The 15,938-nt window shown below is 45.5% G+C and overlaps 1 protein-coding gene across 1 annotated transcript; it reads left to right on the top strand.

Annotated features, from left to right (window-relative positions):
• Window positions 1-10,981: 10,981 nt before the first annotated feature.
• TRX2 (thioredoxin 2) lies at window positions 10,982-12,482 on the top strand. The gene is made up of 3 exons (XM_022301968.2): window positions 10,982-11,218; window positions 11,353-11,475; window positions 12,168-12,482. Exons 1-3 carry the CDS (start codon window positions 11,054-11,056, stop codon window positions 12,297-12,299), a joined length of 420 nt encoding a protein of 139 aa, XP_022157660.1. The 5' UTR covers window positions 10,982-11,053; the 3' UTR covers window positions 12,300-12,482.
• Window positions 12,483-15,938: the final 3,456 nt, after the last annotated feature.

Genomic DNA, 15,938 nt, shown 5'->3' with positions numbered 1-15,938 from the left:
TGTTTCCGCCTTACATCCTTCCCCACTCGATGTTTAGAAAATGCCTTCACATATCTATGATCTAAGAGGGAGCAATTTGGGTTGCCAATCAAACCGATACATTGGTATTGTTTATGCAAAGATGTGCACAACAGTGTGTTCCTGGTTGTAGCTCGAACCCGGCCTCCGGACCGACCTGACCACTTGGGCGGACCTGCACAAAAAGGTGAGCACTCCGACGATCAAGTCAGTATAGGTCGGATTCCAAGTCTAGTTCGAAGCCAGAAATCATCGTACCTGATCGGGGAGTGAGGTCCCCTACTTATGGGTGGTGGTCCCGCTAATCTAGCGACTGTTACATTCGGTAATCTCGGGACCGTCGGTTATATCCGGTAATCTCGGGACCGACGGTTACGCCCGATAATCACGCCGCAGACAGTTGCGCATCTCGGCCCATACCGAGCTCCCCGGTGGGTCGGACCTGGGCCAGGCTCACCTCGGCCCTCACACTTGGCATTTGTCGGCGTTGGTGGCGGCCATCTCGGCCTTCCGAGCTGGGCATGATTCATGAGTCATCTTGGAGCACCAATAGGGGTCTTCCACGTGTCCAGAGTATTCCCTTCTCCAAACATTGGCCCCCTCTCTGTCTGGTCCGATCTCGACCCGGCAGAGAAGTTCATTCGACTCGCTTTGGACACGTGGAGACTTCCTATTCGTGGGAAAATACAACCGTCGCGGAAGATTTATCATCGGAATATTCAAATATTCCGACGCTTCGGATCTCAGAGAGGATCCCAGCCGCTCGTTGATTACACGTGTACGGTGGCCAAATTCTTCCGACGGGCTATAAATGTCCCCAATCCTTCAGATCATACCTTACGTTCCTTGAATTCTTGGAGTTCGATCTGAAGGCAGCTCGAACCCTTGGTAGGTCGGTCTCTTCCCTCTCTCTTTCGAACATAATTGCCATGTCGTCCTCTATTAGCAGCAACCTAGGATCCGATTTAGCTCGTAGGTTAGAGTCCGAGCTCGAGGAGATAGAGAACTTTAGAATCTCCGATGACGGGGAGGATAGCAACGCCTCCACTTCAGGTCAGGGTTTGGAATACCCTTCTAGGATACCTGAGCACTACCTCGGATCCCTTCGTAGGGGTTTCGCTATCCCTGAGAACATCCTCCTCAGGCTTTCGGAGGAGGGGGAGAGAGCTGACCATCCTCCAGAGGGATGGGTCACTCTCTACTTCAAAATGTTTGAGTACGGCCTCAGACTTCCTCTTCACCCTTTTATCCAAGAATTTCTCTTCCGGACTGGGTTGGCTCCGGCTCAAGTGGCCCCCAATGGGTGGGGTGTCATTTTCGCTTTGGCCATCCTCTTTTGGCTTCGAGCTCGGGATAGTGAGAAGGTCGAGCTGTTGGACGTAGACCAGCTCCTCGCGTGCTTCGAGGCGAAAAGGATAGCTAAGAAGCCTGGTCGGTTCTATATGTGCGCAAGGAAAGGCGCAGGCGGTATAGTTAAGGGGCCGACCTCCATCAAGGGATGGGTGAGGAAGTGGTTCTACGCTTCGGGGGAATGGCTCGCAAAGGACGAGTCAGGTCGTTCCTTCTTTGACATCCCCACTAGGTTTGGGAACCTAGGTACGGAGTAGTTCTTACTTTTCGTAATTTTCTTGTCATTCAGGTCTAACTCGAATTTTGTCTTCGTGCAGTTTCAATCCGACCAGTCCTCTAGCTTACGCAGGCCTCCTTCGATACTCTGAAATACTACAAGGAGCGCTTTCCGAGGGGTAGGAAGGTCGGAACCCTGGTGACTGACGAACTGCTGCTTGAGTCCGGGCTGCTAGATTACAACCCTGCAGTTCGTCCCATCGAATCCTCAAGGCGGAACTCTGAACTTGGTATGCCGAATTTGCCTTCCCCCTTTTTCCTCTAACCTTGTGTTGACCCTTGTTTTTATCTTGTAGCCATGGTTTGCGGATTTGCAAGCGGCGTGAAGCGCAAGTCTAAGGGCCGAGCCCATGCTCTTGAGGCTGCCCAGAGTTCGAAACCTCCCACCCCTGCCGTGGTAGGGCCTGCCTCGGAAGATCCAGCCCCGGTGATCGAGCTGGAGTCTTCTGGGGGTCCCTCGAGGGAGAAGCGCCCTAGAGATCAGACCGAGGCGGTGGACGCCCAGACCGAGGCGGCGGACGCCCCGCCTTTGGGCGAGGAGGCGAGGAGGCGAGGGAGGAAGCCCCTCTAAAGCGAAGAAGGAAGAAAAAGAAGGTGATCTCTCCCTCGGAGGTCGAAGCTTGCAGGGTTTTGCCTGCAGGTTGGGCTGATCGGGTGGACGATCCTGCGGCCAGGATGGGCGGGACGTCCGATGTGACGGCGCGGTTCAAAATTGAGCCGTCAAGTCTCGGGGTGAGGGAGCAGGTGACCCGCATCTCAGCTGCGAGTTTGGACCGCTGCCTAAGGAGGGCGTCCAAATTTGTGAGCGCCCCTGGGTCCGTTCTGCAGAGGACCATTGACTACGCCGCTGAGGTAAGACTAGTGCCCCATTTTTTGCTTGATTTCGCCCAACAGGTAGTTCGATCTAACTTTTTCCTTGTACCATTTCTCAGGCGTTTGTTGCTTCCATTCAATCGGCTCTGGTTATAAAGGCCGAGCTGGATGGAAGGGAAGCTTTGGCAGCGAGGGAGAAAGAGGAATTCTCCGCTGCCTTGGAGGCTGCTTCCTCCACCATGAAGGATGAGCTGCTGAAGGCTCACTCCGAGGTGGAGACTTTGAAGGCCGAGGTGGAGTCTCAGGCCGAGCTACTGAAGAAGGAGGAGGACAGGCGCAAGGCTCAACTCCGAGCTGCCCACGCCATCACCAGGGGCTTGGAGAGGGAGAAGTTCCAGCTTCTGAAGGAGAAGGACGACATGCTCCAGGCGCTCGAAGCGAAGGATAAGGAGTTGGAGCATGCGACTGCCGAGCTGGAGACGGCGAAGGAGCGCCTCAGCAATGGAGTCCTGCTGGAGGAATCGTTTAGGCAACATCCTGACTTCGATGGATTTGCCAAAGACTTTTCTGACGCGGGCTTCAAGTTCCTCATGAAGGGCATTGCTTCCGACATGCCCGACCTTCAGATCGATTTCAGTGGTCTGAAAAGGAGGTATGCCGAGAAGTGGGCGTCTGGGCCTAGCGGCACCCCTGGCCCCCAAGCGTTGGTGGATCAGTATGTCAGGGATCTGGACTCTGACTACTCCGATCCCGAAGAGGACCAGGTCGACTCCATTCAGGAGGGCGCTCCCCCAGCAGGCTCTTAGGCGACCACCCTTCACGAGGCTCTTCGCTGTTCTCCCTCCCTTTTCTTTTTGTTTGTAAGTGTCAGGGCAGAGCTGCAAGGTCTATAAGCCTTGGCTCTGCTCTTCATTCAATAAAGAGACTCCCATTCGCTTCTACTTTGTTGTTAGTGACCTCTTTTCTTTGCTTTTCCTTTGAACTGCAGCTAATGTCATCTCGCACCTCTTTACTTTTGAGGTCGCGCCTTTAATTAAAATAATTTGAAAGTTTGAGTTTGAATCTCTTAATGTTCAACACATTGCACCAACTCTGGATTTTTAACATTTCACCCTTAACTTAAAAAGGTAAAAAGGCTAAAATCCGTAGCTATTCTTCATATCGTTCCTCGTATCCTTAGGCTTCGAAGGATTGAATTTGAACCAACTGCTGGAATGCGATCGCGTGGGAGTCCGTGGCCCCCATTTAATTTCTGGTCGAACTCGGAAGCATGAAATTAAATCATCACATTTATTCCGATCATAATGCTTTTGGAACAGTCGTTACAAATTCATTGAAAACCCTTTTGGCATTTCAAGGATAATAACGCTTCAGGTGTTCCGCGTTCCACGGGTGCGCGAGGACATCTCCTTTCAGATTGGCCAATACATACGTCCCAGGTCGGACTATGCCCTTGATCTCAAATGGGCCGTCCCAGGCCGGATCAAGGGCACCCACATGCGTTTGGACCCTCCTTAAGACCAGATGTCCGACCTGAAAGGCCCGAGGTCGAACGTGGGCATTGTAATGTGTGGCCATCCTGCCCTGATATTCCGCCAGGCGTAGCTAGGCCATTGCTCTTCTTTCTTCCAACAAGTCGAGGTTGAGGAGCAACTCTTCCTCATTTGTCGAAGGCTCGTAATGCTCTACTCTGTCAGATGGCATGCCGATCTCAACCGGGACTACAGCTTCGGAGCCAAAGGCCAGGGAGAACGGGGTCTCACCCGTCGACCCCCGTTGGGTGGTCCGGTACGACCATAGAACTTCTGGTAGCTCCTCGGGCCACCTGCCTTTCTTGGAGTCCAGTCTAAGTTTAATGCCTCGCTTGATGATCTTGTTGACCGCCTCCACCTGCCCATTTGCTTGCGGATGTGCGGGGGACGAGCTGAGATGACTTATGCCAAGTTTGCTGCAAAAGTCTTTGAACTTGGCGTTGTCAAACTGCTTCCCATTGTCTGTCACTATGGCCTGTGGTATACCAAAGCGACATATGATATTCGTCCATACGAAGGACGTGACCCTGGATTCCGTTATGTGGGAGAGCGCTTCGGCCTCGGCCCACTTGGTGAAGTAATCCACAGCAACCACAGCGAACTTGGTCTGGCCCTTGCCCAAAGGGAAAGGACCAATGATATCTACCCCCCACTGCGCGAATGGCCACGGGGCCGAGATGGGGGTGAGCAGCTCGGGAGGTTGGTGGATTATGGTTCCGTAGCGTTGGCAATTGTCGCAAGTTCTAACGAACTTCTTGGCGTCCTGGCTGAGGGTCGGCCAATAGTATCCTTGTCGGATCACTTTGGCTGACAGCGACCGGGCGCCTGAGTGATTGCCGCACACTCCTTCGTGGATCTCTCTGAGGACGTACAGGCCCTCTTCAGGGGTTAGGCATCTCAACAGAGGCAGGGAAAAGCCACGTCGGTACAATGCCCCATCTCGGACCACGAACCGAGCTGCCCGTCTTGCCAACTTTCTGCGCTCCTTGGGGTCTTGTGGTGAGTTGCCCCTAATGAAGTCCGCGATCGGGTCCATCCATGAGGGTTCTGGAGCGCCGATATCCATCAGATCTGGCTCTAAGATCGAGGGATTATCTAGGATCTCGACGGGGACCGACCTGGCCAGGTCGGTCTCGTACGCCGATGCTAACTTGGCCAAGGCGTCAGCATTAGAATTTTTTGCCTGCGGAATCCGGCTTACTTCGTAGGTTTGAAACTGGGCGAGGTATGATCTGACCTTGCCCAAATACTTCTCCATTCAGGTGTCTTTGGCTTGGTATTCGTCCTTGATCTGGCTCACAACCAGCTGGGAGTCACTGAAGACCTTAACACAAGAGGCCCCCAATGCTTGAACGACGGCCGGCAATAAATGCTTCATACTCAGCCTCGTTGTTAGAAGTCCGGAAGCTGAACCGCAAGGCATACTCAAATCGTTCACCCCCTGGTCCGAGCAAGAGGACCTCGGCTCCGCACCCCTTCTCATTGGAGGATCCGTCGACATAGACTATCCAAGGCAGGTCGAACCCGCTCAGCTCGGAAGGTGGTGTGAGCTCGGCTATGAAATCTGCCGCTGCTTGCCCTTTCAACGCAGTTCTGGGTTCGAACTGGATGTCGTACTCACTTAGCTCTATTGCCCACTTCATTAGGCGTCCGGAAGCTTCCGGCTTGTGGAAGATGCTTTTAAGAGGCGAGTTAGTGAGCACCACCACCGTATGGGCTTGGAAGTATGGTCTAAGTCGTCGGGCCGAGGTGACCAAAGCGAGAGCCAACTTCTCCATCTGAGGGTATCTAGTCTCGGCTTCGGTCATAGCCTTGCTTGTGTAGTAGACCGGGTTTTGCCGCGCTTCCTCTTACCTGATTAGGGCCGAGCTGACGGCACTGTCAGACACTGCTAGGTACAATTGGAGCTTGTCCCCCGACATAGGCTTGGCAAGCAAGGGTGCCGAACAGAGGTAGTTCTTCAATTGCTGAAACGCTTGCTCGCACTCCGCCGTCCATTCAAACGGCCCTTTCTTTCGTAAGACCTTGAAGAAAGGGAGGCACTTGTCCGTTGACCTTGAAACAAACCGGTTCAGGGCCGCAATCCTGCCATTGAGGCACTGAAGCTGTTTCAGCGTTTTAGGTGCCTCCATCTCGATAACGGCTTTAATCTTTTCGGGGTTCGCCTCGATTCCCCGGTTGTTTACCATGAAGCCAAGGAATTTTCCCGAGGAGACTCCAAAGGTACACTTAGCAGGGTTGAGCTTCATTTGATATGTCCTCAGAACCTCGAAGGCTTCGGCCAGGTCGGAGAGATGCGACTTAGACTGCTTGCTCTTGACAAGCATGTCGTCCACATACACTTCCATATTCCGGCCGATCTGCTTGGCGAACATTTTGTTCACCATTCTCTGGTAGGTCGCTCCTGCGTTCTTTAACCCGAAGGGCATGACCTTGTAGCAGTACAGACCTTGGTCTGTTATGAAAGCGGTATGACCTTCATCTGGGACATGCATCTTGATTTGGTTGTACCCAGAGTAGGCGTCCATGAAAGTGAGCAGTTCGTGCCCGGCTGTGGCGTCCACGAGCTGATCGATCTTCGGCAGTGGGAAGCAATCTTTCGGGCATGCCTTATTTAAATTCGTAAAATCTACGCACATTCTCCACTTGCCGTTAGATTTTTTAACTAATACAACATTGGAGAGCCACTCGGGATACAAAATTTCTCTTATGTATTCAGCTTTCAAAAGCTTGTTAACTTCCTCAACAATTACATCACTCCTCTCCTTGTTTATAGGTCTTCTCTTTTGTTTCACAGGTCGGAATGATGGATCTATGCTGAGGCGATGAGTCATAATTCGCGGGTCAATGCCAAGCATGTCCTCATGGGACCACGCAAAGACGTCCGAGTTGGATCTGAGGAAGTGGATTAGCTCCTCTCTGTCGGTGGCCCCCAGCTTGGTTCCTATGCTTACCTGCTTCTCGGGACTAAGCAGAGGAACAAGCTCGAGCTCCTCAGTGGGCGCGGCAAACTCCTTCCTCGGGAGGTCGGCCTCGAACTCGAGCGTCCCATCCCTGAGAGTTTCGAGGGCACAGACCGATGGGCCTTTGAGTGCGGCGGCATAGCACTCCCTCGAAGCGGTCTGTTCCCCTCGGACTGTGCCCACGCCATTGGGGGTGGGATACTTCAAAATTTGATGAAGTGTTTAGGGAATGGCCCGAAATGAGTGGATGATGGGTCTCCCAAAGATGGCATTATAGGCCGATCTACCGTCAACTACCACGAACTCGGCCATTTGAGTGACCCGAGTTTGGTCCTGCCCCAGCGTGACCGGCAAGTCGATGCAACCCTCTGGGATGACCGATTCTCCAGAGAACCCAGCCAGCGGCGTCGGGCTTCTCTTCAACTGCGACCTCGTCCAGCCCAAGGCGAGGTAGGTCGGTAAGGACAGGATGTTAGCGGATGCGCCCCCGTCTACCAGCACTCTCCTGATCACCACATGATCAATCAAGGGAGCAATCACAAGGGCATCATTGTGGGGCAGGTGGACCTCCTTCAAGTCTGCTCCGTCGAAGGTGATTGGACAGGTCGGCCCCTGCTCCCCGACTATGCACACCTCGCGCCTGGCTGCACGGGCTAACTACTTTCTTTTATGTCCGGATTGACCCCCGCTTGGCCCTCCAAAAATGGTATTGATGACCGCAGGTCGGTCGGTGCGCCGAGGTGGCGTCCTTGAACGCTTTCGCTCCTCCTTTTTCTCTGCTGAGCTGGTCCCGGGTTTTCCCACAAACTTCTTGAAGTAGCCGTCTTGAATTAGATCTTCAATTTGGCGCTTCAATTCCCAGCAGTCCGACGTGTTGTGGCCGTGCTCCCGATGGAAGCGGCAATACTTGTCCTTGCTACGCCTCTCCGGGGCTCCCCGAAGTTTCTCCGGACGCTTGAGTAGTTTTTCCATTCCAGAATCCTCGATGTTCGTTAGGATCTCGGAAATTGGAATCGTGGTTGGGGTGAAGCGCTCGTAAGGTCGGCTCCTGGTAGGTCCGTTCTCCGCCCTTCGATACTCAGCTCGGCCGCTGGAGAAGGATCTTTTGTCCTTGGACTTGGGATCTACCCTTTCATCTTTTCCACTTCTGCCCCGGCTGATCTTTCGTTCAGGTCGGCCGGTTTTGGTTCGGAGGAGCTCCTGTCCATCGATGACTTTCTTCGCCTTCTGGAGCACCTCGGCGAAGGTGGCCGGGGCCTCCTCTCCAAGTTTCACCATGAGGGCCTCATCGGCTAGACCGGTGAGGAAATAGCACATGGCCGAGTCATCGGAGCAGTGTGCGACCTTCAACTGCTCCTCCTAGAATCTGGTGACATACTCCCGCAGCGTCTCACCCTCCTTCTGCCTGATGGTGGCGAGATGAGTCGCTGTCTTTTTGTCATAGTGCCGAGAAGAGAACTGGGCGAGGAACTCCCTTCTCAGCTGAGAGTAGGTCGAGATCGACCTGGCTGGCAGTCTCCGGTACCACAATCGCGCGCTGCCGGTAAGCGCGATCTGAAAGGCGTGGCATTTGATGGCGTCTGATGCCGCTTGGAAGTCCATGAGGCCTTCAAAGACCTCAACATAGTCCTTGGGGTCCTTCATCCCGTCATAAGGCTTCACGGTAGGAGCTTTGAACTTCGGAGGGATTGGTGCTTCCAAAACGTCCGAGGTGAAAGGCGATTCTCCCAAGTCGCCATCGTTCAGTGAATCGTCTTTCTGCTCACATTTGGCCTTTAAGGCCTCCACTTGAGCATCGAGCTCCCCCCTCAGCTGGTCGAACTCCTCCCTTGTGATTATCCCTGCGGGGTTGTGAGAGGATTCAGCCTGCTGGTTGGAGCTCCTGTGGGAGCGGGACGGCGACTGCCCTTTTCGGAGAGATGAGCCTCTCTTTCTGTTGAGATGCTCGCGGAGGTCTCCCCTCTGGCGAGTGTACCCCTCACTCTCGTTGTCTTCGGGACGTTCCTCCTCGGCTGGGCCGAGGTGGGAACCCCTTTGCTCGCGTACGTCCATGCGCGTCGCCCGATTTTCAGATCGGGACCCTGCGCCTGCAGCTAGCACCATTTCGTTATACATTGCCTCCATGGAGCGCATTTGTGTGCGCATTGCCTCCATCTCTCTCTAGAGCGCATCAAAATTCTCGCTTGTTGGAGCCGGGGCTGGACCCCGGGCGCCCTTCTTAGAGGTCCCACCTCGACCACGGGTGGCCTTGGACGTCCTCGGGTGTGCATGCGGTAGGGCAGGCGCGGTGATTCGTGCCGACCTGCGGAGGGGTTCCGCTGCTAGGCCGTCGTGACCTTGCCCCTCTACCGCCGCTGCTCCGACCTCCCTCTGGTGGGCATCGCTGGCAGCTAGAGTCCTTCGATCCGTCGTATTGGTCGAATTCGCTGGTTGAACCATGTTCGCTCGCGTGTTGGTTTAAAGGAATTGGGATGACTTAGATTGTCAGTCGCTCCCCACAGACGGCGCCAAATGTTTATGCAAAGATGTGCACAACAGTGTGTTCCTGGTTGTAGCTCGAACCCGGCCTTCGGACCGACCTGACCACTTGGGCGGACCTGCACAAAAAGGTGAGCACTCCGACGATCAAGTCAGTATAGGTCGGATTCCAAGTCTAGTTCGAAGCCAGAAATCATCGTACCTGATCGGGGAGTGAGGTCCCCTACTTATGGGTGGTGGTCCCGCTAATCTAGCGACTGTTACATTCGGTAATCTTGGGACCGTCGGTTACATCCGGTAATCTCGGGACCGACGGTTACGCCCGATAATCACGCCGCAGACAGTTGCGCATCTCGGCCCATACCGAGCTCCCCGGTGGGTCGGACTTGGGCCAGGCTCACCTCGGCCCTCACACTTGGCATTTGTCGGCGTTGGTGGCGGCCATCTCGGCCTTCCGAGCTGGGCATGATTCATGAGTCATCTTGGAGCACCAATAGGGGTCTTCCACGTGTCCAGAGTATTCCCTTCTCCAAACAGGTATGAAGTGGAAGTACGATACGTTCCCGGGATTAAGTAGTTGACTTGCTCGTCAAAGGATATGCAACTCAAAATTCAAATATCTCCACTCCAAACTCCGACTTGTTGACTTCTCTTATTTACAGAGGTCAAGAGTGTGGAGTAAAATTAAGATGGTCATATCAATGCAACCATATTCAGAACGATAGATAATTTGAGTCCTTGTCTTTCATTACGTTCACTAATTGCATTGGTTATGAACAACGTTTGTGGCTTGACGTCAATAACTTGCTAAAAAATAGTATTTTGAATCGTGTGTTCGATAACTATTAATTACACATTGTTTTGTGATTCCTCTCATTAAAGTCATGGATCTTGGCTAAACTTTTACTTCAATGCAATTCTTCCTAATTCAAATATTTAAACTTAGCTCATGCTGTAGTATAAGTAAAATGGCTTTCACTTCTATAGCTTTGTGTGACAATATGAAAATAAGTTGCACATCTTCCATTTAGAATCTCATTTTCGTCTAGATGGGTGTCGTCTTTGTTTCCATTTTCAATTTTCTCTTGGTACATCCTTTCGATTTTAAATTCTATATTTCTATAACGCCTATTTTAGTTGTTTACCTTCAATTTCTGTTCATTTTAGCCATTGTACTTTCGTTTTGGTCCTTGTACTTTTAAAAAGTGACTATTTTTTGTCTCTTCATTTTCATTTTTATTTCATTTATTTTTACAAAAAATTTAGCATGAGACATCACTTACTAAATTTCTTAAAATTTAACAATGAATTTGTATTTAAAAGGTTTTCATCGTGTATAAAGTTCTATAAATATAGACCAAAATGATCACTTTTTAAAAGTATAGAGACAAAATAAACGTTTTGAGAGTATAAAAACTAAAACGAACCAAATTGCAAAATGAACCTGATAGATATTTTGATAATAGACCAAAAAAAAAGGTCTTTGAACTAATTATTACTATTTTATTTAGTTGATGGGCCACGAGGATAAAAGCCATGGCCCATTTGCATTTGAAACTCCATTTTCTTGGGCGAGAGAGAGAGAGAGAGAGAGAGAGAGAGAGAGAGAGAGAGAAACAAAGAATGGGAGCTTTTCTATCGAAGATCGGAGCTTTTCTATCAAGCTTGTACGGCCCCCCGGCGGCGAGCGACGATGCTGCGTCGTCGGAACCATCGTCGGTGCTGTCTTTCCACTCTTCCGCCAGATGGCAACTCCACTTCAATTCTGCGCAGGATTCCTCCAAGCTCGTAAGTGTCAATTTTACTTTTTCCAATTGCATGTGATTCACTGAAGGGAATTTTTTCTAGGGTTACTGTTTTCAGTTCGATCGGTGATCTGATTGTTCTTTATTCGTTGAATTTTATGAACTGTGCGAGGATAGATGGTGATTGATTTCTCCGCGACTTGGTGTGGACCCTGTAGGCTCATGGAGCCGTCCTTCAACGCCATGGCCAACAAATACACCGATGTCGAGTTCGTCAAAATTGATGTCGATGAGTTATCTGTATGGCTTCTTCTTTCTCCCAATTTTGAGTCCCCTTGGTTCTGTATCAGGTTTTGAACTCCAATTATTTGAAAATTTTGAAATATACTTTTTCTTAGGTTAGAATTGACTGATATTAAGTTTTAACCATATAAGTTGGTAGGAATGTAGCAGAGAAATTAGTCCAGAAAAGTTTAAATTTCTGCCAATTTCTTAAAAATTTTGGAGGAATAAGAAACTTTGGCAAATTCCTTCTCCAGATTTCTGCCAACTCACTCATCATATGACACTGTGTAAGTTTATCATCGGTCCATTGTTGAGATTTCTGCCAATTTCTTAGAAATTTGGAGTGGGGCTCGGTCAAGTGATCCAATTTTTTCCCTAGATTTGTATAGTATGATGTCATGTAAGTTTATTATGACCAATTTTAGCATTGACCCTAGATTTCTGCACTCACTGAATTTGATATCAGGTAAGTTTATCCTCACTCAGTTGGACCTAGATTTCTCCAAGTCACTAAATATGATATCAAGCACCGATAGAAAGGTTATAATTGAAAAATATTATAACACAAGGGACTAAAGTAAAAGTTTTTTGAACAACAAGGACTAAATTGAAAACAAAAATCCTCCGAACACTGGAGCCTAAAATATATACCTAGTCAGAATCTAATCCAAAGACTAACAATTTAACGCACTGGTTTGTTGAATCAGGATGTAGCACAAGATTTTGGAGTTCAAGCGATGCCAACATTTGTGTTGCTGAGGAGAGGGAAGGTAGTGGATACAGTGGTTGGAGCCCGTAAGGAAGAGCTGGAGAAGAAGATTCAGAGGCACCGATCTTAAATTCAAAAAAACTCAGTAATAAGTTCTCTCCTTTTCACTCTTCTTCCATTTTTTTTCTTGTGTAAACACATGAAAATTATCTACACTCTAACTTGGTCACTGACTTGAATTAACATATGTTTCATAAGCTCCAACCTTGTTCTTCTTTGATGAGCTCAATCTATCTTCTCTTCTCTTATGATATACCCATTGATCGGTTTTATTTTGTGGGATGATTTTTTCATTCCTCCATCTGCAGGGTGCTTGAAAAACCCAACAGTTTTTTGGCTGTTTTCTTGCAAATAGCTTAAGTTTTGAAGTTGAGTTGAAATATTGATATCTATGTCACACAAATCTTGGTACTGTAGTGCTTAGTTAGTTAGTTAAGACAATATGATCAACAAACTTTGTTCTCCATTTTCTTTTATCTTTTGTTGGAGCGTTCCTCTCTAGGATGTAAAATTCTTTAGTTGTGACTTGGAGAGAAAAAGTTCAAATCTCTTCAAAAGGGGTTGGTTGACTTGTTTTAAAAAATTGTTTTTTGGTTTTTATTTCTATATAAAAGTTGAGTGAAAGTGGATTTGAATAATATGCTTTCTGATCTTTTTGCTTTGTTATCATGAGTGACTTTTGGCTTTCTCTATGAACAAAAAAATGTTCTCTTTAGAAATCATTGGCCTTCCATTTATAAGCCACTCGATCGCCTTTTTGATTCTATTTCTTATATCTTTGAGTGTGCATAATCTCACAGGAACTATTGCTTGATCCTACAAGATTTAGCTTTCAAGAAACTCTAGAATTTTTACATCTTAGATAGGAGTTTGACACTTTTCGAATGTCGCGTTTACCTTTTTCCTTGGCCCTTGCCTCAACATCACTAGATCGAGATCTATTGAAGTTACTCTATCACATTTTTTAAAAACTAATTTAAGATGTCAAAATATAACACATTGAGGGATCATACTTTGAGAATTGCAACTTTCATAGACTGTGTGGTGCGAGTACACTTTCTCCATCTATAAATCGAATGGATGAAAATATCTATTTTTCTTTTTCTTATGTATATCTTCAAAAATCTAATTGTAATTGTGTTCAATACATTTGTTTTCTTTTTGAGTTTTGTGTTTGATTTTATTATGTTTTTGATAAAATATTAAGTTTTGCTTGTTATAAGGAACAAATTGGTCCTTTTCTCTTTGTATTCTTCCACCAAAATTGATGCATTGCGGAGGCAACCATAAAAAATAAAATAAAGTTGGTTAAATCATAAATTTATTCTTGATGATTGTATTTATTTAGTTTTAAAAATTTCAATTACGTTTTCGAATTTTTTATTTTAATTTCAATGTATTTATCATGTTGTTGTAGTTAAATAATTGTATATCACGTTTTTTAGATTAACAAGTATAATTTGAAAATAGGGAAATATGTCATTTAATTGTGAAATTCAAGCGAAATTTATTTTAAATCGATTTTTGTTTTGCATGTAAACAGCGAAAAACTAGTGTGTGAAATTTAAGTTGATATATTTAATTGAGATCTATTAAGATTTAGAGATTAAATAAATTCGTTTAAATTTACAATATAACCTAAGTGTTTTTTTTTATTGTGACAATGTTTTTTTCCCCCCCTTTTTGTAGTTGTAGCTCATACTTTTGGCTATTTCACTCATATCATGGTCCTCTAGATTACACACCTAAATATTACAACCACATCAAACAAATTCTTCATCCCTTTTAACCATTTTTGTTATTATCATCAAATGGAATTCTAAATTTGAATATGATGAGATTAATATATTTAAAGCTAAATTAGAAAATTGTCTATAAAAAAAACCCAATAAATCACATTGAATCCCAAAAAGGAGGGGAAAAAAAATAAAAAAAAAAGAAACTCAAGCCATAGAAATGTATACCATGTAAATATCACAAAATCAAGTAGGTAGAGTTTTTTCAATAAAATTGAAAAATTAATATGTGCGGAACAAGTCGGATAATTTAGTTGGGTGGCTAAAATTGGTCACCCATCTTAAAAAAATGCCCAATAGTATCACATTTAGTTAAGGTTAGATTTGAACCCGCCTCTCATTTTCTTATATTTAAGGGATTTAATTGATTTAATTTTATATCTCCACCCTTTAAATTTTGGTCTCGGTGATCTCCCATTCTTCCAATCTTTCCCCTTTGCAACGACCAATTTTGATTGATAATATTGCTCAAGGTGGATGAACTCTCAATCTTCCAAGGTCTAGTAACAACGATGGATTAAGTCTCATCCCCTCAGGTTCTCCCCTCAACAATAGAATAGTGAATTCTGTATTAATCACATTTCTATATAATGGTAGTTGAAACCAAAACAAATCACTCAGACCACGACTAGATATATACAGTGTGCATATATTACTAAAGCGATTGTTTGGTAAGACAATTTCATGTGATAAGTTATATTTGATTTTATTTGATTTCATAATTGTCTGGACCCATTAAATATATCTACTCCCCACCTAGAAACTTTAGATTTTAGAGTTAGTCAAATTTGAATAATTTTTTATTTATACTTTCAATTTTTAAATTAGATTTTAGTTGTTTAAAATTTGATTATTTAGAGTTGATTTTACAATTAGGATGCGTTGTTTTTTTGCGAGTTGTTGTACCAAATAAAATCCGTAAAATTAAATTCATATTGTTATAGGGTATATTTGTCTAAAATAATATTTAGGATCGTAAAAAAATGTCAATTAGCCATTTATACAATATTCAATATGTTTGGCCATTTTTTAAAACGCTTTATTTATTTCTTTCTTTGGAGTTCGAAGTTCAAATCTGACTAATTATTATTGAAGATGAATTCCACCAATTTATTTAAGTTTAGAGCTCAATCTAATAGAATTTAAAGTTTGTAAAAAAAAATAAATTTCATAAACTCCCTTGTTTTAAAATTATCTAGAGCATAACCCAACTAATTAAGAAGGGCCAATATGACATACCACACTAGTTAACTAGAAGTTGGAGGTTCAATCTCAATCTTCACATTTGTTGTAATTAAAAAACTAGTGAAGAGGTATATATGTTTTGTGGAGTTCGAATCGTCACTCGACAAGTCACAAGCTTTTTTACTAAAAGAAAAATCTTAAATAGCAAAATCGTATTTTTATAAAACAATTCTACAAATTTTAGGCTAAATGTATATTTTGATCCCAATGTTTGAGGTTTTTTTTTTATTTTTAATTTTTTCACTTTGATCCTTAATCTTGAATAGTTTCAATTTTGTTTCTTCTGCATTGATTTTTGTTTTTTATTTTTTATAAATTAAATCCTGAATTCAAAAGTAGTAATTTTTATAAGTTTGAGACTGAAAAAAATTTTAATGAGTCAAATTTTTTTTTATAAGAATGAAAATTTTCAAATCAAATATGTCATTACATATTAAGTTATATGAATGATTAACTAGTTATTTTGTCATTAATTTTAACGTTTAGTGATAAATAAGAACTTTATCGAGAAACCAAACACATCGGAATGAAATCGAAACTTTTAAAAGATTAGAGACGAAATTGAAGAAAGCACCCTAAACATCACAGAATTAACTACCCCAACCCCATTTTTGCGATATTAGTAATTGTTTGCTAGCTACATAGAATACATAATAAAAATATTACAA

The sequence above is a fragment of the Momordica charantia genome (assembly GCF_013281855.1).
Source record: "Momordica charantia cultivar OHB3-1 chromosome 8 unlocalized genomic scaffold, Mcharantia_2.0 BLBB01000008.1, whole genome shotgun sequence".
Taxonomy (NCBI): domain Eukaryota; kingdom Viridiplantae; phylum Streptophyta; class Magnoliopsida; order Cucurbitales; family Cucurbitaceae; genus Momordica; species Momordica charantia.
The sequence above is the reverse complement of the archived record's forward strand: the minus strand, read 5'-3'. Positions and strand labels throughout refer to the sequence as shown.